This window comes from Pogona vitticeps, chromosome 3 (genome assembly GCF_051106095.1).
Source record: "Pogona vitticeps strain Pit_001003342236 chromosome 3, PviZW2.1, whole genome shotgun sequence".
Classification (NCBI taxonomy): domain Eukaryota; kingdom Metazoa; phylum Chordata; class Lepidosauria; order Squamata; family Agamidae; genus Pogona; species Pogona vitticeps.
Window position 1 is genome coordinate 240,091,045 of NC_135785.1, and position 27,589 is coordinate 240,118,633.

The following is a 27,589-nucleotide window of genomic DNA, read 5'->3' on the forward strand; positions in this document are numbered from 1 at the left end:
TGATGATGATGATGATGTGCTGTCAAGTAAATTCTGACCCCAGAGGTTGGGGGTTCAGTTACCTATGGTGCCTCCTTGACAGGGGCGGGGCTCAGTGATCCATAGGGTCCCTTCCAGCTTTGCTGTTCTATGATGATGATGATGATGATTCAGTGAATGTCCAAGCTTTTTGCATAGTGCAGTTGTGTAAATTTCATCATAATAACTCAAAAAGAAGAAAAATCAACCATGAAACTTTCTTAGATGCGTTTATTAGCTCATTCTTCTTACCTAAAGTGAACTTTAAAAAATGTATTGTTGATCCATATTAGGGGAAGCATTTTGGCTAATCTTTTTGTAAATTATCAGTTGTTATGTAAAAAATTTGTTTTGAAAATAATACGATCAAACCTCATTGTGGCCACCAAATCGGAAGCATCCTCGAAAGTGCTTTGTCGAGTAAAAGCATGAATACATGGAACTGAAGTTAAATCTTACTAAATAATATCGCTGTTGAAGGCATATAATATCTAAATATGTTTGATTTATGTGCAAGATTATTTATGTGCACAGCAAAAGGAGCTGCTGTACCGAGAAATCTGTGAGGGAAGTCAGCTTCTTCAAACTGAGTTACACACTTCTAAATCTAGATTCTGTCCATAATGTTCTACTTGACTGAGAGTTGGGGTTGAACTAAAACATACATTTAGCAGGGATTTAGAAGAGGTGCTTCTTCACATGGTGAAAGATACCTATTTTGTCTCCTACACATTTTGGCACGCTTTTTGTCATAAATGTTGTGCACTTGTAGATAAATACTGGCTTAATTTGCAAGTTTGATCAGAGGCATACACTTCTAATAAAATTCCTATGTTGGAGGGAAAAAAGAGTTAATTGGAAGTGATACTTAGTTTAATGTCTATCTAGACCTTCAGACTCAATAGCTTCGTCACTGACTCACATCATTTTCTCCACATCCATTGCCTCTCTTCATATCCCTGGGCTGGGCATCAACTTGTTATAATGCAATAAACTCCTAATTGTTTTTGCCCATCCTAATAGCATTTCTTTTGGGTTGACTTTTTTTCTTTTATTTCTAGACAAGCAAAAGAGGCAGAATTACTAGAAGCATTGTACAAAGGAATGATGAACCCAATCTGTTCTACAGCATTCTTGTTGTCAATAAAGTCCGTGACATTGATAAAGGACAGTACACTTGCAATGTGAAAAGTGGCCCTACTTTGAGATCAGTAAATACAACTGTGTATATTTATGGTAAGTCAGATATTGTCTGATACTGGCAAAGGCTAAGAAATGTGCAAAGAATGAATGAACTCTATAAATTCAGTACAGGGATTATGTTGGGTATGATAAACATGATGAAATGTTGGAGATTTGGCATCACAGCTTCTGAGATTTGGATATATAGTCAGGCAAGGTAATGACGAGAGACATATCCCCAAGTGAGCAGGGCTACCCCACTGCTGGCATATGCTCCTTCCCATATGATTGCCTCATTTAGCAACACACACACACACGCAGAGAGAGAGAGAGAGAGAGAGAGAGAGAGAGAGAAACAGACAGACAGACAGACAGACAGACTTTGGACTTTAGAACTTTCCAAGTTTTACATGGATGCAGGCACATGTGGCATGTTTCTGCGCACACATGCACTCTCACTTTTCTTGAAAACATCCTCTTTGGCAATCAGGGTTTGAAAAACCATTTGTTACAATATAAGCTTTTTAAACACAATTTCAGCAACAGCCATAGATCTTTTTAAGGGTGCAGAGGCATTGAGCAGGGAGTTAGCCATCCAAAAAATATCCTCAACATGCTGAAGGTAAAGTGAGTCTAGCAAGAAATTTAGCCTAGAAATCACGAAGATGTTTATAATCATTAGAGGAATTAAAGGTCATCATGGAGTAGTAATATGAATTGTGATTCTTGTTGGCGTGAAAGTGTTGAATTAATTAATGCAATATATGTATATGTCCACCTAATGTATCATTATGGCACAGAAGGATCTTGAAAGTATTGCTTTCATAAGTTATAGGATTTCTTCTGCATTTGGGGTAGCAGAGATTTTATTGCAGTCATGTTGGGGGAGGAAAGTGAAAAACCATATGTCTCCTGACATTGGCCTCCACCCCACCCCTGTTTACACATATTTAGAGTATGTGTGCATGTGCATGCATGTGTGTATTTGTGCATAAGCAGATCATATTGTATACCACATTTGTAACATAGAGATATTTAAGGAATTGGTTCATGTGTATTTTGGAGCACATTGACTTAATGTGCACATCCCAGACCACTGTGTGAATCAAGACATATTTATGTGGTTCAGTGTACATCTTCAATGAAAAAATGTTCCTTGAATATTGATAGTTTTATTAGGTATTCAGAGAGCTGCCTCTGTCTAACAGCCAAACCAAGCAGTTGAAATGCTTTGTAGCCTGTGGTAACAACCCTCTTTTTATCCATATAAATCTATGGGATGAATGCCAAATCCTCACACTGAAGTTCCTCCCTGGGTCAAAGAAAAATGACATAGACTGAAAATGTCCTAATGTATAGTTAGCCAAGTGCCCTAATCTATAGTTACTTGACTATTAGTCAAGTGTAGTTTGGCCCTAAGACATGTAAATAACAGTCAATTTCCATAGTCACCAAAAGCTTTATGAGAAAGCCATGCCTTTATTTGGGGTTACAGGTAAACAGTGAAAAGGTCAAGTTATCCCCAGTCCCTGGGGATGCATTTCTCAACAAAGATGGCATAGCTAGTACCTATGACATTGCCAGGTGGTATACTCATTCAGAATGTTTCTCTGTAATCAAACTGTTTGTGCAATGACCGTGGCAGTAGTGGATTTCTGAAAAGCTTGTGCATGGAGGTGTCCAGGACCTCCTTATGCAAAGGTAACTTGATCAGCTGTAGTGAGAGATGCCTGGTTGCATAAGGTTGCCGCCTGCAAAAAAATGTGAAATCCCTCCTCATTGTGCCAGCAGGATATTATGCTCCATTGGCACTGGGCAGGATTTAAGCCAAGGGCTGCTCTGCCAGCTTCAGTTGTAGCTTATATCACTTCCCACAGCCTTGTGCTCTACAAATATAATGGACTACATGGCCATCACCACTAGCTAGGACAGCACTTCCCTGGCTTAGGATGATATGGACTATAATACAACACCTCTGAAGGGTACTAGAGCTAGAGGTGCCTACCTTGTATGATATTTCATGTCTATGTTATGTTGCCTACTATAAATTTATCTTTGAGAAGAATTATTTAAATCAATGTTTCTTTCTTTTGTTCTTTCGTTCTTTGAAGATAAAGCATTCATCACTTTGAAACCTCGAAGGAAAACTGTGCTGGATGTTACATCTGGCAAGAAGTCCTATCGACTCTCTATGAAAGTGAAAGCATTTCCCACACCAGAGGTTGTATGGTAGGATTATAGTTCCTTCTACATAAAAAAAGAGAGAAGTCACTAACATGAACAAATATCCTGTTTGCTCGGGATTAAGTATTTCACTTCCAAACACAAAGCTGAACAGCTATGTCCAAAATGGAGTTGGAAGAACTTTGCTAATGTAAACCTGAGTTGAATATTGTGGCAACCCCAGACCTACTGGAGTATCCCACCCTGTAATTATGCTGCCACCAACCATTCCCTATAAGGAGTCACACAGACCAGGAATGGATTTTAATAAACAAAAGAACAAGGTTTATTGAAACAACAAACAGGGTAAATAAAAGAATCAGGTAAATAGGAAACTGGAACGTGGCATAGTCCCAATCACACACATACAACAGCTTGGTTCCCACGGAACACTTTAAGGTAACGCACAGACCCTGAACCTATCAGTTCTGGCTACCTAGATAGAAACCTGAACCTATCAGGTATGTACTAACTGACAAACAGTTGTACCCAGTCTGACACACAGACTCCAACTTCTACTTCTCCACACAAGCTCCAAATATATATACAGTACAGCTCCTCCCCCCTGATGTCCCGCCTTCCACTCCCCATAGGATGGAACTTTCCCTCCAAACCCATGACAGACAGGTACCATCAGTGCTGTATGTGACAAATATGTTTCTTCGGGAATAAAGGCAGCAGCATTCAGTCTGACAGGCGCACATCTTCAAGGTTTAAATATGGGGACAAATAATCAGATCTGTGGAAAAGCCATTTCTATTTTACATTGACACACATACTTAATGTTTAAAATTTTATTGAAGTGTCAAATGGAAGGTAATCTACTTTATAGGATTATTTTTTGGAATTAAATGGTGGGAGGTGTTCCTCCAAGGAACTCAAGATGGCATATATACCTGTCCTGTTCCACACTTAATTCTTACAACTGTGTGAAGTAGGTCAGACTAAGAAAGTTACTCAGTGGGTTTCATGGTTGATTGAGGACTTGAGCTAGATTTCCCAGGTCCTATTCAACACTGTAGCCATTGCACTGTGTGGGATTTAAAGATAATGGTCACCCCCTGAAGTTACTATTTACCACCAAAGGTGTCATTTCCTTGCAGCTATTTGCTTTTTTGAAGCAAATTAGCTTAGGCAGGAAAAATACCAGAGGGAAGATGGTACTGCAAGGAAGAATTAAGCCCTCTCCTTTCTGCCCCATTCCCAATCAGAGTAAGAATAATGGCTGCTGTTTCAACAGAGATGGGGGAAGGGCAGATAGATAATGACACACATAATATTATGCCTAGTGTGTCCTAGAAAAGAATATGTTCTTCCTTTTGGTGACTTATTATTTCTTTCTGTACTTGTCTATGACTGCTATGCTAGCAGGTAACTGAGATTTACTTGCCTCAAGCACACTGTATTAAAAATGGCAGGTGAAAAGCTTTTGGGATCACTTTCATATAGAACAAAGTTATTAATTTTAATCTCATTCTTGTACTGTTTAGTTTTAATGATTGCAAATATCAGTGGCTATGGTTGAATTTCTTAGTTTTCAACAAGATCTTTGTTGCAGGGCTGATCAGGAAAACAATTAATTGCACACACATGCACTATTAGTTCACAGTCCTTGCCACCAGGTATAATTTGTGCTCCAAATGTTTGTATTCAGCCTCTCTGTTACATTTGCATTTCTAAATGCTTAGTAGATTGGCATGGTGGTGTGAATGTTAGCTGGCTATAATACCCTTTATTTATTGATTTTATTTATTTCCTATCCTCCCTCACAAAGAGTCCTAGATGGCTGTGAATATACCTTAAAACACAATCCAAAATTATTAAAATAATTCAGAGATAAATACTATAGCAAGATAAAAGATAAATCGTAAGTAATAAATCAAAAGATAAATAACAAAACACAACAGAACAAATGTAGTGTTTGACTATCCTCTAGCGACCATTCTCAATCTTTTTTGGCAATTAACACAATATGAAAGAAATATGGACCAAATCGGGATTGTATACATTGTGTAATAAACCTTACAAGGTGGCATTTGAAGAATTGTGGTCACTTCAAATGTGCCAGGGCCCCCAGAAGGCCATATGGCCTTCCATGGAGAATGGCTTCTCTAAAGGCTTGCACAAATAAGCATGTTTTCACTTACCAGTTAAATGATATTAAGTAGGAAAACTGGATCTCCACCAGAGATAGTATCCTAGTAGGGGTGCTGTTGCCAAGAAAGTTCTGCTACATATGGTCTCTCTCCTCACAAAAGACTCCACAAGCAGATCTTCTCCATCTTGTCATAAACCCCGAGTTTCTTGATACAGAGAACATTTATCATCCAACTTGGCCATTCAACATAAAATAAATACATGTGAATATATACATTTATACATATATATAATTAATATAGCATAGTTATTATATGTGCTGTGGGTTAGAACACAGGGAGCCACTCTGTACACATGATAAGTCCAAAAACAATAGGGAAATTTAAGGAAAAGACTTGCAGCTGAATCAGATTAACCTGGTCCCTTCTGATGTGTTGGGTGACCACTCCCATAATCTCAATGTAACCCTTAGATTTGAAGCCCTTTGTCTAAATTGACACACAGAAATGCCACATTCCCTGCCTCCATGCATTTCCACGACAATATTTCCTAAAAGAAATATATTAAGTAATATATTAGCAAGTATAAGTGATATAAGTATTATATTTAAGTAAATATAAACAAATTGCTACTTCTTTCACTAGAGTGGCTGCTTATATTTGGCCAAAAGAGAGGATACAGCTCTGCATAACATTTTTATGTGCTAATTCATATACATAGATACAAGTTTAGTAATAATGGCTGAAATCCTGTTTGCATAGGTTACACTACATAAGACTGGTGATGTCATCCGCCAAGACAATTTTTCAGAACTTAAAAGTTTCCTGTTCTGGTCCCATGGCACTTCTAGCTCCTGTGCAATCATTTCCCAGGAATCAACAGGGTGATGGGATAGGAGGAAGAAATCTATGATGAACTGATTAAATTACTTATTTGCTATCTTTTAGGCATTAATTCTTGATGGACAACATCAAAACTGTTACTTTCTTATGGTTCTTTATCTTTCAGCTGGATTCGTCTTAAAATACATGAATGTACTTCATAAAGGAGAAATATGGTCACCCTAGTTCTAATTTGTTGTTCTTATTTAGGGACTAAATTTAGGGCCTACAAATAATAGAATATAGCAATTAAGTATCATGCATTTCTTTCTTCAAATATTGCTGGAAATACGAGCAGGAAGAATGTAGGTCCACAGCAGACACATGTTTCTTGTAACATGTAGTTAGGCCCTTGTATGACAGATCTTGAATTTGATCAGAGGATAGAGTACAATTAGTTAGGTACATAATCAGGGGCACATTTTGCTTCTCTGACATGGAGCATCTTCAGTTAGGCAGAGATAGAATAGTGGTGCTATGAACAATTACAAATTCTGATGTTCTTTTAACAGGTTGAAAGATGGATTACCTGCTGCTGAAAGGTGTGCCCGGTATAAAACAAAAGGTTATTCGCTAATCATAAAACATGTTTCTGAAGAAGATGCTGGGAATTACACCATACTTTTGACCACTCAACAGTGGAACTTGCATAAAAACTTAACAGTCACACTCAGAATAAATGGTGAGTTAGCTACACAATTGGATTTAAGCTGAAAACCCAAAACTATTTGTCTAGGAATATGTCCCTGTGAACGTAATGATACTTATTTCTGAGCAAACATGTATAGGAGTGCATTGTCAAGAATCATAGGCCAAATTGGAATCACTTCAGTAGTGTATTTTATAAAGATCGTCCTTGTTTATTTCTAGAGACTAAGAAGGCATAAATTGTTTTGAAATGCTTCTTATATATACTGTGTTCTTTTTTCTTTCTCATACAGTAAAGCCTCAGATTTATGAAAAAATATCATCAATTCCTGGTCCTAATCTCTTTCAACGGGGAAGTGAGCAAATTCTGACTTGCATTGTTTATGGGATTCCCCAACCTACAATCAAGTGGGCTTGGCACCCCTGTCAGCAGAATCAGTCTACAATAAGGTAGATCATTGTAGTCACTTGTTTCTAATAGTCTTCTGCTTTGTTAATGTGGTTGTGGTGCTGTCAAGCCATTTCCAACATACAGTGATCTTACCTGAGTTTCTGAGGTGTGTGAGATCTTAATGAAACAGTTCACCATTACCATCCCATAGTGGATTTCCATGGCTGAGATGATATATCACTTTGTTTGTACTTTATGAGGAAAGGAGACATAAGATTTGTAACTCAATCTGTAAAACATGTTATTGCTGAAAAAGATAACTCAGCGGTCATATTAATAATAGTAACTATTTTCCTCAAGCAGCCTCAATATAGTTTGCACTACTATGACAAGAAGCAATCAGTGTCGTTCCCCTCCTTATCCTCAATACATAATGAATATTGCTCAGAGGTCCATCCTTAGGAATGGACCTCAACAGATGGGAAACCTTGACGTCTGAGTGCTCAGCCTGGAGGCAGGCGGTGCATCATGGCCTCTCCCAGTTTGAAGAGACCCTTGTCCAGCAGGCTGAGGCAAAGAGGCAGTCCTGAAACCAGCAAAATCAGGGAGCTGGACAGGGGACAGATTGTATTTGTCTTCAGTGTGGAAGGGATTGTCACTCTTGAATTGGCCTTCTCAGCCACACTAGATGGTGTTGCAAGTCCTCCATACAGAGCATGTTACCATAGTCTCTCGAGACTGAAGGATGCCTACTACTATTGCTCAGAACATGAAAAGTGAAAAGGAAATGGTCTCTTGAGTCTACTGGCCATAAGATCCAGGGAACTCTAGTCTAAAAAAAAGCTTTTCTAAGCTCTGGCATGGATGCCATCATTGGGGTCTGAGTACATTAAACTCAGAGTGGGGTGGAGGTGAACATGACTTGCCATGGTCATCCCCTGAGCCAAAAACACTCCCTTGTGATGGTTTCTGGATAGAGCTAGGAAAAGTTACTTTTTTGGACATTCTGGATACCATGGTCTAAGTAAAGCTTTTACAACCAGATCCATCTCACATGGCTAGTCGTTGTTTAGTCATTTAGTCGTGTCCGACTCTTCATGACCCCATGGACCAGAGCACGCCAGGCCCTCCTATCTTCCACTGCCTCCCGGAGTTTGGTCAGATTCATGTTGGTTGTTTGGCGACATTGCCCAGCCATCTCATCCTCTGTTGTCCCTTTCTCCTCTTGCCGTCACACTTTGCTAACATCAAGGTCTTTTCCAAGGAGTCTTCTCTTCTCATGAGATGGCCAAAATATTGAAGCCTCAGCTTCAGGATCTGTCCTTCCAGTGAGCACTCAGGGTTGATTTCCTTCAAAATGGATAGGTTTGTTCTCCTTGCAGTCCAGGGGACTCTCAAGAGCCTTCTCCAGCACCACAATTCAAAAGCATCAATTCTTCGGCGGTCAGCTTTCTTTATGGTCCAGCTCTCACTTCTATACATCACGACAGGAAAAACCATAGCTTTGACTATTCGGAAGGTTGGCTATCTATAGAGCTGGGTTTTTTGAGCCCAAAGGCATCTTTTTATACTGCCTTTCTTTGTCTCCATGATATGACCCTGGTTTTGTTCATTAAGAAATCAAGCCATTAAATTTCTTCTTGAAGGCTATGTTCTTCCCATTCTCCCAATAAAATTGCTTTGTTGTTCTTGTTCTTTGAATAACAAAGGTATGGTCTCCTACAGAAATATTTTATAAAGCTTTCTGTTTCCTACTTCACTTTTTACACAGAATCACATCACATGCCCAGATGGGGTTAGAAGATGCTCAAGAAACATTATACTTATTTGTGAAGTGGAATCTTTTATTGTAGAATGTGTTGAATAATCAGTAACACACTGTTTTAATTGCATTTAGAAACGTTAGATCACCCATTCAGGAAGCAAAGAGGCATAACAGCCACAATGAGCCCAGAGAGGTTGCTTGTGATGGTATAATAAATAAAATATTGGCAGAGTAAAAAAATCTAGCCAATGTGACTTGGTTTCACACTTACCAGTGCTACAGTATGTGTAAGAACTGGTTCTGGTAACAAATATGCAGAACTTAGAAAACGTATCTCTTTGGATGAGAGCTCTCAGACTTCTCCAGTACTAGCATGGAAATTTGGGTCATTATAGTTTTTTTTAAAGTAACATTTCCAAGCTCTGTTAATGTGTGTGAATATTTGCTTATACAAGTTATTCACACAAGCTGACAGAAGACAAAGTTAAGAAAAATTGCAGCTGATATATGGGTGAAAGATGGCTTCCAGATTACTTTTCTCATACAACAACTTGCCATAGCTTTGTGTGAGTCGCTCTTCTAGCATTACATTGTTTGTGTCAGCAGGCATTTCAAGGAAACCGTTGTTCATTCATAAATGTTTATTTTAATAAGAATTTAATCAATATAAAAGTGGGAAAAGCTGTACTGGGATACAATTTTTAAAATGATAGAACGATTTCAATAAGAAACCAAGGCAGACCTTTCAACATCACAGTAATCCAGGTTTATGCACCAACCACCCATGCTGAAAAGGCTGAAATTGACCAATTCTATGAAGACTTACAAGATCTTCTAGAGCTGACACCAAAGAAAGATGTTCTTCTCATTATAGGGGACTGGAATGTTAAAGTAGGGAATCAAAAGATAAAAGGAACAGCAGGTAAGTTTGGCCTTGGAGTTCAAAATGAAGCAGGGCAAAGGCTAATAGAGTTTTGTCAAGAGAACAAGCTGATCATCACAAACACTCTTTTCCAACAACACAAGAGACAACTCTACACATAGACATCAACAGATGGGCAATACTGAAATCAGATTGATTATGTTCTCTGCAGACAAAGATGGAGAAGCTCTATACAGTCAGCAAAAACAAGACCTGGATCTGATTGTGGCTCTGATCATCAGCTTCTTATAGCAAAACTCAAGCTTAAACTGAAGAAAGTAGAAAAAACCACTGGGCTAGTCAGGTATAATCTAGATCAAGTCCCTTATGAATACACAGTGGAAGTGAAGAACAGATTTAAGGAACTCGATTTGGTGGACAGAGTGCCTGAAGAACTATGGATGGAGGCTCGTAACATTGTACGGGAGGCAGCAACAAAAAACATCCCAAAGAAAAGGAAACACAAGAAAGCAAAGTGACTGTCCAATGAGGCCTTACAAATAGCAGAAAAGAGAAGGGAAACAAAATGCATGGGAGATAGGGAAAGTTATAGAAAATGGAATGCAGATTTCCAAAGAATAGCAAGGAGAGACAAGAGGGCCTTCTTAAATGGACATTGCAAAGAAATAGAGGAAAATAATGAAATTGGAAAAAGCAGAGATCTGTTCAAGAAAATTGGAGATATTAAAGAAATATTTTGTGCAAAGATGGACATAGTAAAGGATAAAAATGGTAGGGACCTCACAGAAGCATAAGACATCAAGAAGAGGTGGCAAGAATACATAGAGGAATTATACTAGAAAGATCTGGATGTATCAGACAACCCAGATAGTGCAGTTGCTGACCTTGAGCCAGACAACCTGGAGAGTGAAGTCAAGTGGGCCTTAGAAAGCATAGCTAACAACAAGGCCAGTGGAGGTGATGGCATTCCAGTGGAACTATTTAAATTCTTAAAAGATGACACTGTTAAGATGCTACTCTCAATATGACAGCAAATATGGAAAACAGCAGTGACCAGAGGATTGGAAAAGATCAGTTTTCATCCCAATCCCAAAGAAGGGCAGAGCCAAAGAATACTCTAACTACCGTACAAATGCACTCATTTCCCACACTAGCAAGGTTATGCTGAAAATCCTCCAAGGTAGGCTTCAGCAGTATGTGGAGCGAGAACTCCCAGAAGTACAAGGTGGATTCCAAAGGGGCAGAGGAACTAGAGACCAAATTGCTAACGTGTGCTGGATTATGGAGAAAGTCAGAGAATCCCAGAAAAATGTCTACTTCTGCTTCATTGACTATGCAGAAGCCTTTGACTGTGTGGACCACAACAAACTATGCAAGTTCTTAAAGAAATGTGAGTGCCTGACCACCTTATCTTATCTCCTGAGAAATCTATACAGTATGTGGGTCAGGAGGCAACAGTTAGAACTGGATATGGAACAACTGATTGGTTCAAAATTGGGAAAGGAGTACGACAAGGCTGTATATTGTCTCCCTGCTTATTTAACTTATATGCAGAATACATCATGCGAAAGGCAGGACTGGATGAATCCCAAGCTGGAATTAATATTGCTGGAAGAAATATCAACAATCTCAGATATGCAGATGATAACACTCTGATGGCAGAAAGTGAGAAGGAATTAAGGAACCTTTTAATGAGGATGAAAGAGGAGAGTGCAAAAATGGTCTGAAGCTCAACATGAAAAAAACTAAGATCATGGCCACTGGTCCCATCACCTCCTGGCAAATAGAAGGGCAGTGACAGATTTTACTTTCTTGGGCTCCATGATCACTGCAGATGGTCACGAAGAGTCGGACACGTCTTAATGACTAAACACCACCACCCAGTCTAAGTTCATCCATTGGGCTGAGTAAGGATTTGAATGCGTATCTCCTCATTCCTAATGCAGCTGCTTCTCAGTACGCTGACATTTACTATAATGAAAATCCAAATTTCCTTGCTGTTTTTTGCTTCTAGAACTCTGTTCTGGTTACTGACCAGCCCTGCTATTAACCACATACAAGCCATTCTCTCAGGCAGCAGAGCACTGGAACCCTGATGGCAGTTCACTGAGAGCTCTCCTCTTTTGCCACACTTTTAAGTGTGCCACATAAAAGAATTTATATTTTCTCATAGACAGGAATCATGTGCACATGTATAAAATGGTGTGCATGCATGGAGAAATCATTTTTTTAAAATAGGAATAATCTTATTTATCTTATCTTATTTTGAGAGAACACAGTGATTGTCCAGGAATTAATATGCATACCCTAAGGCAGATCTCTCCAAATATCTTTCTGAATTTTGACCTTTTAAATCTGACCTTATTGCCTTTTAAAATCTGGTGAAACATGAAGCATATAATGAGCCCAAATTGGAGGGAATGTTTGTATCGTTACATGTTACCAATTTAAAAAGGGGTACCTATTCCAGTTGAGAAGTTAGTTTGTTGAATCCACAGACAAACACCGGGGTGACATGTAGTAAACTTTTAGCCTGGAAAACTTCCCTATCCCTAGTTATAAATACATCATGCTATTGTGCTTGGCAAGCTGCAAGTAAATGGAGGTAAGATCTCATTAAGAGAGCAAGCTGTGGAGTAGCAAGAGGACAGTGTGAAGCTGAGGGTGATAACAGTGGCCTTGTCCAGAATAGGCCATGGGAGTTTTCTTATCTCACTTAGGCAGGAGGTGCTGGGAGCTTCCTGTGCGAAATTAGGAGCATACGCTGCTTTCCTCTTGTTGTTTGGCTTCCTCCTCTATATAAGACGGTTCCCAGCACAGCGATTATCTTTGCATCTTCAAACATGGCACAATCTACTTCCTTAAGAGCTTGATGTATCCTTCAGAGTCAGGCTGTCTTTTCTTTTCTCATCTCCTCCTCTGTCCCAGATTCCGTTTAATGTGCTGGGCACATCCTATCTTTAAAGCCCAACAAATACACAAGTAGATTTATAAAACCGAGACATACATAGTGCATTTGCCCGTCATGTATCGGAAAGGTACAAATGTTGAAACAGAACTATTGCAACTCAGCAAGTGCCTTTGAGTCTTGGGCTGTCAGATTTATAGGTTTGACCGTTCCTTCCCCTTCCTTGAGATGTCTGTGGAAATCTAAATTAGAATTCATGACTTCTGGTTTCCAAAACTAATTATATGTTTCCCAGGCATTTGTCATTAATGGAATCCTTAAGCAGGCATACATGCAATACATACAAGGGTCCATGTATGTAAACACAAAGCACTTAGCTATAAGAGTGGGATTTGGGATTCACAGTTGTTTTGACTGTGTCTCCGGTGAACTGACAACGTTGCAGAGTTTTGAATTTATGTTAAAATTCCTTTTTGCAATGCAGTAGAAGTACAAAGACTCACAGAGGAGAAGAGCTACAGGTTCCCCGTAAGAAAGAATAAAAAATGTTTTCTTATTTGCTTGAAATTACAGAGTTGTGTATGCTTCTTTCTTTATTGCACACATTCTTAGCAACCAACAGAACAGATCAAATTCAAAAACAAACAGAAACAACTGCCACCAACAGAGGAAAGGGAGTGCTCGCTTCAAATTCAAAGGCTGGAAGCAAAAAATTAGTTAGTGCTAGATAAATTGAGCATCACTTTATCCCAGAAAAGTCCCTCCCAGTCACACAAACCACAGACAGCATGCAAGGTTGCAAATAAAACTCCAGCTGATAAATATATGATGGTTCTGATAAAGACAGAACTTGTAACATATATACAGTATACTGGGTAAAATAGTTTGGTTATCTCAGGAGACAAGCATTTTTTAAAACAAAATCACCTTCCAGGTTTTATTAATATTTACCATTTCTTCATTGTGGTCTCTATGATTCACTCAAATGTATTCTACGCCTGCAGAAACACTTTCATGATATATCTTTCAGAGCTTTTGCCTCATGTCTTCCTTCCCTCAGCCTTTAATGCACATACTACATCTGTTCTCCTCAGTCCTTTCTTGTCCACCATGGCAATGACATCCTTCATTCTCTCTAGAGGAGATAAAGGGAATTTTTTTTTAACAGGTCTCCTAACTTACACTTCTTACTTACCTTCTCTCTAGTTTTTGTTCTCTTAAAGTTAACAGATATTGTATTTCCCCATGTCACCTCTTTTTTCTTCCAACAGTTGTGGGGGTTTTTTGGGGGGGAGTTATGACCTTTGTGAGGGACGTGGTGGCGCTGTGGGCTAAACAGCAGACGCCTTTGTGTGCTGCAGGGTCAGAAGACCAGCAGTCGTAAGATTGAATCCACGCGACGGAGTGAGCTCCCATCGCTTTGTCCCAGCTCCTCGCCAACCTAGCAGTTCGAAAGCATGTAAATGCGAGTAGATAAATAGGTACCACCTCTGTGGGATGATAAACAGCGTTCCGTGCATAGCCACGCTAGCCACATGACCATGGAAGATTGTCTTCGGCCAAAACGCTGGCTCTACACTTTGGAAACGGGGATGAGCACTGCCCCCTAGAGTCAAACATGACTGACTAAAAATGTTTACCTTTATGACCTTTGTGGCCTTGTGAAGCTTTGTATTGGTTGTGGAGCTAAAATTCCCCAAGGCAGATGGGCATGAACCACAGTTTAGTGGTTTGTGCCAGTTCATCCTGTGGCTGAACATGTGCTCTGTGGTTTCCCAGTGTATGCCTACTCAGAGGCAGCATACTGGAGGAGGCGGGCCTGAGAAGCACCAAACACCTGTTTATCCAAAGGATGAACCAGCATGAACCACTGATTCATGCCCATCTCTAGTCATGAACAACACCTGTTTTGCTTAGGAGAGGCTCACATAATAAAGTCCTGTGCAATTTGTAAATGGACTCTTAAAAAACAGGAATCACAGTTAAAATCTTACTGATGGGAGGAATCCCTCCACATCAAAACAGTCTATAAAGTCATGGATTCCCCCACAAAGGTGATACCATCTAAAGTAGTGGTTCCCAATCTTGGGTCCTCAGAGGTTCTTGAACTACAAATCCCAGAAATCCTGCCAGCATAGCTAGTGATGAAGGTTTTTGGGAGTTTTAGTCCAAGAACATCTGAGGACCCACAGGTTTTAATGCATTTCAATGGGCTTTTTATTTTCGCATTATGACGTTTTCATTCTACAGCGATTTCGCTGGAACGAATTAATGTCGTAATGTGAGGCACCACTGTATTTGTATTTGTATATGAATATGAATACCCCTGCACGGGTGGACATAACGAGGGTCCATCCCCCGGGACCGCACCATCCACTCACCTTTTGCTGTTGCCACAAGCTCCACATTCCCTTCCTATCGCTCCAGAGCTCATGGTCTGCAAGGCATTCCTGACAGGAGGTAGGAGGATGAGCCTTGCTGAAAACCTGCAGAATGGCTTGCAGACCATGAGCTCTGGAGCAATAGGAAAGGATTACAGAGCTCGTGGCAATAGCGGAAGGTGAGTGGACAGTACAGCCCCCATTATGTCCACCTGTGCAGGGGTATTTTTATTCGTATACAGATACCCCCATCTCTAGTATCAGATTAATGACTTTTAAAACAGCATTCCTAATTGCTGTTACTTCAGTAAGAAGAGTGAATGAGATCTCCGCCACAAGATTGGCCCACCATATTTTCAGTTTAGGAAAGACAGTGTTACACTTTACACTGACATCTCCTTCTTGGCTAAAGTGGTGTTAGCTTTTCATACGTTGCAACCTAGAGTCATGGACAAGAATATTGGCACCCTTGCAATTCTGTCAGAAAATGCAACCCTTCTCTCAGAAAATTGTTGCAGTTGCAAATATTTTGGTACTCATATGCTCATTTCTTTGGTTTGCATTGGAACAGCACAAAAAAAACAGAGAAGAAAAGTCAAAATTGTAAGAAATAATTACTTTTCAAGCATGTGATGCTCCTTTAATTTGTATTTAGACATGCCTGTCACAAGTAAGAGGTGTGGGCAATATAGTAATCACACTTAGTTAAAATGAAGAAAAGTTGACTCAAGCTTTGTGTTGTGTGTGACGCTGAACATAGAGAAAAGAATGAAATGTAAAGAGTTGTCTGTGGATTTGAGAGAAAAAATTGTGGAAAAACATTGACAATCTCAAGGCTACAAGTCCATCTCCAGAGATCTTAATGTTCTGTGTCCACTATGTGCAATATCATTAAGAGGTTTACAGCCCATAGCGCTGTACCTAACCTCCCTGCACGTGAACGGAAGAGCAAAATTATTGAAAAATTACAACGAAGGGTTGTTTGAATGGTGGATACAGAACCCAGATTAACTTCCCAACAAATTCAAGCTGATCTATGGACACAGGGTACAACAGTGTCAGCTCGCACTATCCATTGCCATCTGAATGAAAAGGGACACTATGGTAGGAGACCCAGGAGGACATCACTGCTGACACAAAGGCATAAAAAAGCAAGACTGGAGTGTGCCAGAACATATGTGACAAAACCACAGTCTTTCTGGGAGAATGTACTGTGGACAGATGAGACAAAAGTAGAGCTTTTTGGTCAAGGACATGATGGCAATGTTTACAGAAAAATAAATGAGGCATTCAAAGAAAAGAACACAGTCCCTACAGTCAAACATGGTGGAGGTTCAAAGATGTTCTGCTTTGCTGCTTCTGGCACTGGATGCCTTGACTGTGTGAACAGTATCATGAAATCTGATAATTACCAAAGAATTTTGGGGCACAACATAGTGGCCAGTGTCAGAAAGCTGCGTCTCCACCAGAAGTCATGGGTCTTCCAGCAGGACAGTGACCCAAAACACACTTCAACAAGCACTCAGAAATGGTTACAAACAAAGCTTTGGAGAGTTCTGAAATGGCCAGCAATGAGTCCAGATCTAAATCCCATAGAATACCTGTGGAGAGATCTCAAAACAGCAGTTGGGAGAAGGCATCCTTCAAATCTGAAGGCCCTGGAGCAGTTTGCAAAAGAAGACTGGTCCAAAATTCCGGCAGAGAGGTGTAAGAAACTCATTCATGGTTACAGGAAGCAATTGGTTTCAGTTATTTTTTCCAAATTAGGTGCTACCAAATATTAAGTTAAGGGTGTGAGTAATTTTGGCCAGTGCATTTTTGGGTTTCTGTGTGGGATTGTATCAGATTTGACTTTTCTTCTCAGTTCTGTGTGTGTGTGTGTGTGTGTGTGTGTGTGTGTGTGTTGTTCCAAATCAAACCAAAGAAATGAACATATAAGTTCACCAAGACATTTGCAATTGCAACAATTTTCTGAGATAATGGTTGTATTTTCTGACAGAATTGCAAGGGTGTCAATATTTTCGGCCATGACTGTATATGTTGCTACCAATCTTTTTTCCATCACTTTGATGTGAAGAGATCTCTGTTCTTTTACCGATGGCCCCTATGGCACACCGATGGACCCTATGGCTCAAAATCGCAGAGCGAAGGTTGGTAAGCGGTTCGCTTACCGACCTTGGCTTTGCGACCCGCCGATCAGCTGTTCGGCGGCTTCAAAATGGCCGCTGGAAGCCCCAAAATGGCCACGTGCAGCGTTTTCGTGCCCTCGTTAAGCGAGGGGAGGGCGCAAAAATGGCTGCCGGCCATCGGAGAAACATCGCTGTACGGTGAGTAAAGCTGCTATTGGAAAGCATTAATTAGGTTTAATGCGTTCCAATGGCTTTTTTTGATCCGTACAGCGATGTTTTCACACAGCGAGGGTTAATCCGGAACGGATTAACCTCGCTGTGCGAGGCACCACTGTAAGTAAATAAATAAATAAATAAATAAATAAATAAATAAATAAATAAATAAATAAATAAATAAATAAATAAATAAATAAATAGCCAATACCATAGAACTGGCCTATCATGTAACCAGGTGACTCATAGTGAAACTGGAACACAATCAAAATCATGATGGATTTTACATCTTAACAGATGTCTCTTCTTTTCCACACCTCTGCAGCTTGACAAAAAATGTTTACTTTTTCCATCTCAGAAACAACACATACCAAAATAAGCAAGCAGGCAAGCAGACAGACAGACAGACATTTTAAAATTTGAAAGAACAGGAGGATTTCTACTACCCATAACTAATCGGTTCTGTAAGGTCAAAATACAGCCTGTGAGGACTTCACCGGAAAGAAAAAAATGCTGTCATTTAAATACATTAATTAGAGGCTTGGCACAGCATAGTGGCTAAGTAGCAGAGCTTTGAGCAAAAAAGTCGCATGGATAGAAACTTGCCTCAGGCCATTAGTGAGGGAAACAAACCCGGATGTGCAGGGTCAAAGCACCAGGACTCTTTGATTAGCGGGTACAAAGACCTCCGCCAGTGACCTCTCCAACTTCCCTATTTGAGTTTGGGTGCAGTTAGTCGTCACAGTGACTGGAGGTGGGGATGATAATGGATTTACTCAGAAACAATTGTTGTGTGCTATCTTTGCTATAGCAGAAAATATTCTCAACTGGACAGATTTTGAATCGATGGTTAAAACCTTTTGTGTGTGTCTGTTCTGTGCTCTCAAGTCAGAACCAACTTATAGCAATCCTAATTGGTCTTTCAAGGTGAGTAAGATATTTAAGGAGTGGTTTTACCAGTTCCACTCCATCAGTGAGTTTCCATGGCTAAGTGGGAATTTGAACTCTGTTTTCCAGACTGAGTCCTAGTCCGTCACTCTATCCAATACACCACACTGGGAAAACCCTTTAGTTTTGTGAAAAAGTTGCAGCAGGGCAATTGCTTGCATTATTGAATCCCCTTAGGAACTGCAGGTACTGACATAGCAACATAGGAATCTACATTATACAGATTTAGGCCGTGACTACATTGCAGAGCTAAATTGGAAGAATCTGGCTTTACTGTGATTTGGAGACTGCATTATGTTTCAAATCACCAAAAGCTGACACACAAGGACTGTGGATTGATTTGTGAGTTCCTCATTCATAGTGTTTTCAGTGTGACCCACAATCCAGCCGCACAACGCTTTTATTTCCTTCCTTCATCTGGCCCCGCCTCTCCTTTCCTTTTATGGCTAGCTGTGAAGCTCCTTGGTTACAGGAGCATTCCAAACGTCTTTCATTTCATCCTGCTTTTGTGGGTGTCTGTGTTTGTAGGTGCTGAATGCATCTAGCAATAAAATATTACATTAATGCAGTACAGTACTTCATCGCTGATATAGCAGAGAGCAACACAGTAGAATTGCTTTTAATCCTGTTTAATTCCTGTTTCTCCACAACTCTTTGACACTTTTTGGCAATCTCTTACTACAAAACATCAGAGGACAATGGGGGAAAGGAATGACAGTGAAAAGCACAAAACACCACCTAAAGGCATGCCCCTGTTTCCCTAAGAATGTCTGCAGGGATAAAAATAAGATTGAATCTATGGAGGCAGAAGGGGAAAAACCAGTTTCACTTTAAATAGGCTGGACCAATTTGATTCATACTTGTACATCATGCGTGCGCAGGGGGGGAGCTTTGAATTCACTTGCTTTATAAGCAGAGCAAATCCTGTGGTATTTGACATCTAGTTATCTTCATAGACACATGATTCATCTAATTTAGTACTGTCCCCACTGACTGCTGTGGCTCTGTAGGGGGTTTGCTTTTTTTTTTTAAAAAAAATCCTTACAGTGTCTGGGAAATAGAACTTTTTAAACGCCCTATCATGGTTTCCATGCCCAACATGGCAACCATTTTAGAAGAGCACACACAACACTTCCTTAAAAATTAGAAATGTTCCTTCTATCCCAAAATGCTTAGGACTCGTAATATAAAGCACTCTGTAAACAACAACAATATTGTTATTAATTTTGACTGTGCTTAGTGTTTTTTTTTAATAATAATGTTCCAGACAATAATAGGTTGTCTTTACAGCTAAATTACCATTTCTCACCAAACAATGCATTCAGAAGAGGACAAGATATGTTCATAGCAGCTAGGACTATCAAAGGTCATTCAGATGGTTCGGTTGCACATTCTTCTACCTTAACACATTTAATAGGCTTTTAGAGACCATTTGTGCTCTTTTATGTATTGCAAATGCATCCAAAAATTGTTGGGAGCTGTAAGTGACCTCCAGAGAACAAAGTACTCTATTCATCTTTGTTCCTCAAAAGCATCTGGAACTGGCTTTTATCAAAGATAAAAGATAAAAACATTCCTGCAAATACTACTACTACTACTACTACTACTACTACTACTACTACTACTACTACTACTACTACTACTACTACTACTACTACTACTACTACTTCTTCTTCTTCTTATTCTTATTCTTATTCTTATTATTATTATTATTATTATTATTATTATTATTATTATTATTATTATTATTATTATTATTATTATTATTATTATTATTGTAAAACTCCAGGCACAGTCAAAATTATAAGAACATTAACTGGTATTATATAATAGATACACATTTTAACCGAAAACCTAAGTATCTGTTAAATTTTGATGCAGTATGTATGCTTTTCCTAATATTGCTGGGTTTTGTAGCTCTGATGGTATGATTTATGAGATCTGCAACTGCTTATAGTACTGTGTGAAATTTCTTGATATTGTTCCCAAAGCCCCAATGACAGGGGTTTATTTTTCCAGCTGTTTATTTTCTTATCAAATTATTACTACACGACTGGACAAATTGTCAAGGGGAACTTTTACCTTCACCTTTTTGTACGAAATAATTGTATTGAGCCTTTGTTTCTGTTGTTTTCAGAATATTCTCCATTTTCACTGTTTTCAATAATTTTTCTCTTCTTATACTGATATAACCATTTAGACTTCTTTTTTCTTCCTCTACTACATCCTGTGTTTACAGTAATCCATGGCCTCCAATTTTTCCTGGTAAATATAATCTGTCCACCTTGCTTTCTGGATGTAGTGTGTGATGCATGTTCATCAGTTTCCGTATTTTTCAATTCAATTCTTCTAGTTCATTTTGAGTCCATTCTATTATTCCAGCTGGGTGTCTAATTACTGGAATGGCCCATGTGTTTATGGTTTTGATTGTATTTCTTGCATTTAATTTTGATCTTAAGATTTTCCGTGGATCTTGCCATGGTGTATAGACAGAGCTGCACATTTTTCAATTCCACATTTCATTTGGATATCTTCACTAAATATTTGCCCTGTGTTTAGCAGTCATTCTATTTCTATGGAACTTTTTGCATATAGTTTTAGTTCATCCATGTATAAGAGATTATTGATTTTTTTCCAGCTTGTTGTGAAATATGGTAGGCCAATCCAGTTTGTTTTAAAATTATTGACATGGGGATGAGTAAGATGTTAAACAGCAGTGGTGACAAAGAATCCCCCTGAAATATTCCTCTTTTGATGTTAACTTCCTTAATTTCTTTACCATGGGTCATTCAGAAAGTTTTCAATTTTCCATGATTTCTTGAGGAACGTCTGAATGTTTTTGCTAATCCCAAACATTTTTAGGCGGGTGTTAATCCAGCTGTGTTGTTGTTATTGTTGTTATTGTTTGGACTCATAATGTTTGTTTAGTTCTTAAGGGTATTTAATACACAGTTTTACTGAGGTCTCTTCACTTCCCATGTTAATGCATAGCAATACTATAACTTCATCTACACTCTCAATAAGCCTGGCTGGTTTAGGCATCAAGTAGATATCTACAAGAAGAGTCAGTCTGTGTGGCCTTGGGGAAGCTGTACAATCCCAGGGCGCACCCAGTAAACCACTTCCAAGTATTCCATAAGTGAAAATCACTGAAAAGGGTTGCCGTTAAGTCAGAATTAACTTGATGGCATGTGATTATTACAGTCATGTGAAAAAGAGAGCACACTGTTTATGAATTCTATGGTTTTACATATCAGGATATAATACAAATCAGCTGGTCCTTACCAGGTCTGAAAATCAGAATCATAGAATCATGAAGTTGGAAGGGGCCTATAAGGCCATCGAGTCCAACCCGATGCAGAAATCAATGCAGGAATACAAATCAAGGAATATCCGCCAGGTGGTTGTCTAAATTTCTCTTGAAGGCCTTCAGTGTTGGAGCACTCACCACCTCTCGAGGCAATTGCTTCCATTGCTGTACTGTTCTAACAGTTTTCTCCTGCTATTCAACCAAAATCTGGCTTCCTGTAAATTGAGCCCATTATTGCATGTCCTGCACTCTGGGATGATCGAGAACAGGTTCTGCCCCTCCTCTGTGTGACAGTATTTTTCAAATACTTTTCAAGTATTTGAAAAGTACTATCATCTCTCGCCTCATTCTTCTTTTTCTTAAGGCTATGCATGCCCCCTAATCCTCCTTGTTGCCCTCCTCTGAACTTGTTCCAATTTGTCAGTGTCATTTCTTGAAGTGCAGTTTCCAGAACTGGATACAGTACTCAAGATGATGCCTAACCAGTGCCAAATAGAGGGGAACAAATGCCTCACAGTATTTGGAGACTATACTTTTATAATTCAGTCTAAAATGGCATTTGCCTTTTCTGTAGCCACATTACATTGTTTGCTCATATTCAGCTTGTGATCTACGATGATTCCAAGATCCTTCACACTCATAGTATTGCTGAGCCAGGTATCCCCCGTCTGGTAACTGTGTGTTTGGTTTCTTTTTCCTTGGTGCAGTACTTTGCGTTTATCCCTGTTGAATTTCATTCTGTTGTTTTCCGCTCAGTGCTCAAGCCTATCTAGATAATTTTGAATTATGTTTCTGTCTTTCAGGCTGTTAGTGATTCCACCTATTTTTCTGTCATCTGCAAATTTGCGTAGCATTCTCTGCACCCCCTAATCTAGGTCATTAATAAAAATGTTGAAGATCACTCTGCCCAGGACTCAGCCCTGGGGTACCCAATTTGATACCTCTTCCCAGGTTGAGAAGGAACCATTAATCATCACCCTCTGGTTACGATTCTGTCACTAACTGTGACAGTTGTTCCATCCAGCCCACATCTACTTACTGTAGCTTGCTAATCAGAATCTCATGGAACACTTTGTCAAAATGTTTGCTGAAGTCAAAATATTAGGTAAGTACAACTTCAGATGAACAGCACATGACATACTATACTGTGTCATTATTTATTTTAGAAAAATAAAGCCAAAATGGAGAAACCAAGTGTGAAAAACTAAGTACACCTTCTAATTCAATAGCTTGTAGAAGCACCTTTAGCAGCAATAACTTGAAACAATCATTTTCTGTATGACTTTATTGGTGTCTCACATTGTTGTGGAGGAATTTTGGCCCACTCTTTACAACGTTGTTTCAGTTCATTGAGCTTTGTGGGCATTCGTTTGTGCACAGCTTTATTAACGTCCTGCCACTGCATTTCAATCAGGTTGAGGTATGTATTTTGAATGGGCCATTGCAACACCTTGCTTTTTTTCTTTTTCAGCCATATGTTGCAGATTTGCTGGTGTGCTTGGGATCATTGTCCTATTGCATGACCCAATTTCACCGAGCTTAACTGATAGATGGCCTCGCATTTGACTCTAGAATGCTTTAGTATATAGAGGAGTTCATGGTCAATTCAATGACTGCAAGGTACCCAGGTCCTGTGACTGCAAAACAAACCCAAATTATCACCTCTCCACCACTGTGCTTGACGGTATGTGGTGTTTGTGCTGATATGCTGTGTTTGGTTTTCGCCAAATCTGGCTCCGTGTATTATGATCAAACATCTCCACTTTGGTCTTGTCTGTCCAAAAGACATTGTTCCAGAAGTCTTTGCTTTGTCCAAATGTAACTTTGCATACCTAAGCTATGCTGCCATGTTCTTTTTAGAGAGAAGAGGCTTTCTCTTGGCACACTTTCCAAACAAACCATACTTGTTCAATCTCTTTATAATTTTACTGTCATGAACATTAGCATTTAACATGCTAACTGAGGCCTGTAGAGTCTGAGATGTAACTCTTTGGGGTTTTTGTTGTTGTTGTTGTTGTTGTTGTTGTTTGCAATTTCTCTGAGCATTGCATGGTCTGACCTTGGGGAGAATTTGCTTGAACGTTTATCCACTCCTGGAAAGATTGGCAACTGTCTTGAATGTTTTCCACTTGTGAATAATCTTCCTCACCGCAGACTCTAAATTGTTTGGAAATGACATTATAACCCTTTCCCAGATCAATTGGCAGCAATAGCTTCTCTTTGGTCATTGCTGATGTGTTTCCTCCTTGGCATTGTGTTAACACACACCTGAATGCTCCAGACCAGCAAAGTGCTGAAACTTCAGCTTTTATAGAAGTGGTCACACTTGCTGATGATCAATTATTCAAGAGCATTTGGTTAGCAGCACCTGGATGCTAATTAGCCTTTTAATTCCTAGGGATGCAGTAAAAATATACTTAGTTTTTCACACATGGCTTCTCATTTTTTGGCTTTATTTTCGTATAATTAATCATGTCACAATATAGTATGTCATATGTTGTTGTTCATCTGATGTTGTATTTATCTATTTTCAGACCTACTAATGATCAGATGATTTTTATTATGTCCTGATATGTAAAACCATCATATTCAAAGAGGGTGTGCTTTCTTTTTTACATAACTGTATATCTTTCCTATTTTTTCCCTATTTAAAGAACATTGTTATTCCTTTTACCTTTCTTTCTTAATATATTATACAGTTCTGTCTTATTCGGGTGAGAATTCAACACCTGAGATGGCTTATGAGTGTGTGTGTGTGTGTGTGTGTGTGTGTGTGTGTGTGTGTGTGTGTGTGTGTGTGAGAGAGAGAGAGAGAGAGAGAGAGAGAGAAGATCACGTTGCTAGTTACATATTTTTATGCATTTCGACTTAGATTTATCAAACTACAACTCTCAGTCCCACACTGAATTTATTTTGAAACAGAATGGAATTGCAGTTAACTTTTTTGAGGTGGTCTCTAGGGCAATTATTCAAATTATTCAGCCCATTCAGTAATGTTCTTCACTGTTTCCTTTTACTGGTGAAATATGGTTCAATTGATAAGAGTATTGTGACTTATTGCCTTTGAGTGGAGACTGTTTACAATGTTCAAGCATTCATACATGACAGTTTCAGGAGCTTTTGACAATTACCTCAGCATTTTTTTTTGGTAACAGTACATGCTCAATGTTTCAATGCATTAATGATGTTCTTTGTAGCATTTTTAGCCTTCTTGAATACATTAACCTGTATTCTGATAGTCAGACCATTTGGCTAGCTATTGCTGCCCTATTTTTACTTTAATTGCTTTTATAAAATATAGGTGTGATTATAATCGACTTTCCACACTGTAAGGAGTGCTGAGCTTTTATCTATGTATGTCTACTTCCTAAAGGAACTTTAGAGAACTAAAAACAGTGCTGAAAGGGAAAGAGGAAGAGAGTAAGGAAATTTCTGCCATAAGTGAAATAATGGATGCAGCCCCATACACACATCATGCTGTGACAGCCTTTCAAGTATTTGCCATTGTTGTTATGTGCCATCAAGTCACCCACAACTTATAGTGACCCTATGAATGAATGATCTCCAAAATGTCCTGTCCTCAACAGTCTTGTGCAGCTCTTGCAAATTCAAGTCTATAGTTCCTTGAGAAAGTCAACCCATCTCATATTTGACCTTCCTCTTTTCCTGCTGCCTTCAACCTTTCCCACCATGATTGTCTTTTCTGGAGAAACTTGCCATCTCATGATGTGTCCAAAGTAGGACAGTGACAACTTCAAAGAATTTGCCTCCAGAGATCGTTCAGGCTTGATTTGATCTAGGACCCACTTGTTCATCTTTCTGGTAGTCCAGGCTATCCTCAAAGCTCTCTTCCAGCACCTCACTTCAAATAATTCGATTTCCCCCCCCTGTAAGCCTTCCTTACTGTCCAGTTTTTACACCCATACATGGTGATCAGAAATACAAACATGTGGATGCTCTTATAGCATTATATCCTTCTTTCAAATAAAATAAAGCAGAACAAGACAAATGCATTTTAGAAACAATTAAAATATTGATTTAAATAACATAAATGGGGTCATAATATGGCACCCATCATATAGGTATAATGGCTATGTGTTAATTTCTTCATTTGTCTGACCTGTATCAAAACACTAGCCTCTGGAAAAAATGGGGACATAATATTAAAGGTATCTACTGCTGTGGAGATTGGCCACTCTTCTATTTTTACTTAGACTTTCTGTGGTCTGAGAAAAGATGGAAGGACCACTGGGCTAACAATGTTTGGAGGAATGAATAAAATGGGATTTGCCAGAAAACGTAAGTGAACAGAGTCCATTCAACACATGGATGGATGCTGCCTTTTCTCCTTTTTTCAGAAAAGATCTTTTCCTATCCCTTTTTTAAAAAAGAGAGAGGTAGCCGTGTTAGCTAACAGTCATTCATAGGCATCCTTCAGTCTTGAGAGACTATGGTAACATCCTCTGTATGGAGGACTTTGAACAGCTTCTGGTGTTTCGACACTGTACGCGAAGCTGGAGTGTCCTCTCCAGAGCACAAATCCTGGGTAAAATAATATGGAGGATAGGCTGTTACCCAGCCAGCAAATCCCCCCTCTCCACTGAAATTGTCCAATAGAAAGGCAAGAGCCAATACAACTGGTTCCAGCGATGTCGCAGGAGTTGACAGAATGACATGAACTGCCTCTGAGACTCCGGCTCTGGATTTTGCCTCAAGGTTAATCAACAAAGAATCTTGTGACATCCGTTTCATGGATTGTGGCCTGCTTCTTCAGATCCTGGTGTTTAAAGAACCTCCCTCCCAACCTATTTCTTTTTATCTGGAGAAGCAAAGTGGAACCAAATCAGAGCATTCATGAAGAAATGAGCAAGATATGGCTTGTCTGTTTAATGGTCACAATGAAATTAAATAGTTTTAAACCCACCCACCTCATCTTTGAACCCTGTGCTGAGGCATTTGTTTGTGAAACTGACTTTTAAAGGCCATTTCTACTTTTTTGTGGATCACTGACTGCTTTTTGGCTCCATTTAATATAAAAAGATCTGGAGATCATCCTTCCCCAACCTGACACCCTGCAGATGTATTCTCATCATCCATGCCTCTATCATAATTGGTCACAGAAAAAATCTTTAGGGCACTGGAAGGGTGATATGGGAGGAAGCTCTGCCTAAGTCATCCTGGACAAAAGACCATTACCAATATTTCAGAATGGGTTTGGAAATAAAGTGGAAACCAGTGCAGACTTAAGGTACATAACAGATGTAAAATAACCTTATGTAAGACACTAGTTATTGGTACATTCTAGACAACTGCATTTTCCAGTGTCTAAGGCAGTCAGCCTTCTGACAAGACACATTCCTCTCTTGTTTGTAATTAGTTTGAATTTAGTTGGTTGATGTTTCTTGCATCAGAACTTTATGGCATCAGAACTTGTATGAAGAGTTCCTTTCTTTTAAAATGGAGATTGCTCAAGAGATGTGCTTTGTGGATTGCAACGAGTGCCCTTTCCAATGTCCATTGCTGCACAATGCATAGCTCCAGTGATAAAGGAAAGGATCTGTCAGATTTTGAACGCTTCTGACATTTTCTCATAGCCCTAATTATTCACAGAA

General features: G+C 39.2%; 1 protein-coding gene across 1 annotated transcript in view; it reads left to right on the forward strand.

Moving 5' to 3' along the window:
• The window catches only part of FLT1 (fms related receptor tyrosine kinase 1), a 139,421-nt gene that overhangs the window by 33,637 nt on the left and 78,195 nt on the right, over positions 1–27,589 (forward strand). The window contains exons 7-10 of the mRNA XM_072993748.2: positions 1,080–1,254; positions 3,312–3,429; positions 6,914–7,083; positions 7,343–7,499. Coding sequence (XP_072849849.2) covers positions 1,080–1,254; positions 3,312–3,429; positions 6,914–7,083; positions 7,343–7,499 — 620 coding nt within the window. The remainder of the gene's footprint in view (positions 1–1,079; positions 1,255–3,311; positions 3,430–6,913; positions 7,084–7,342; positions 7,500–27,589) is intronic.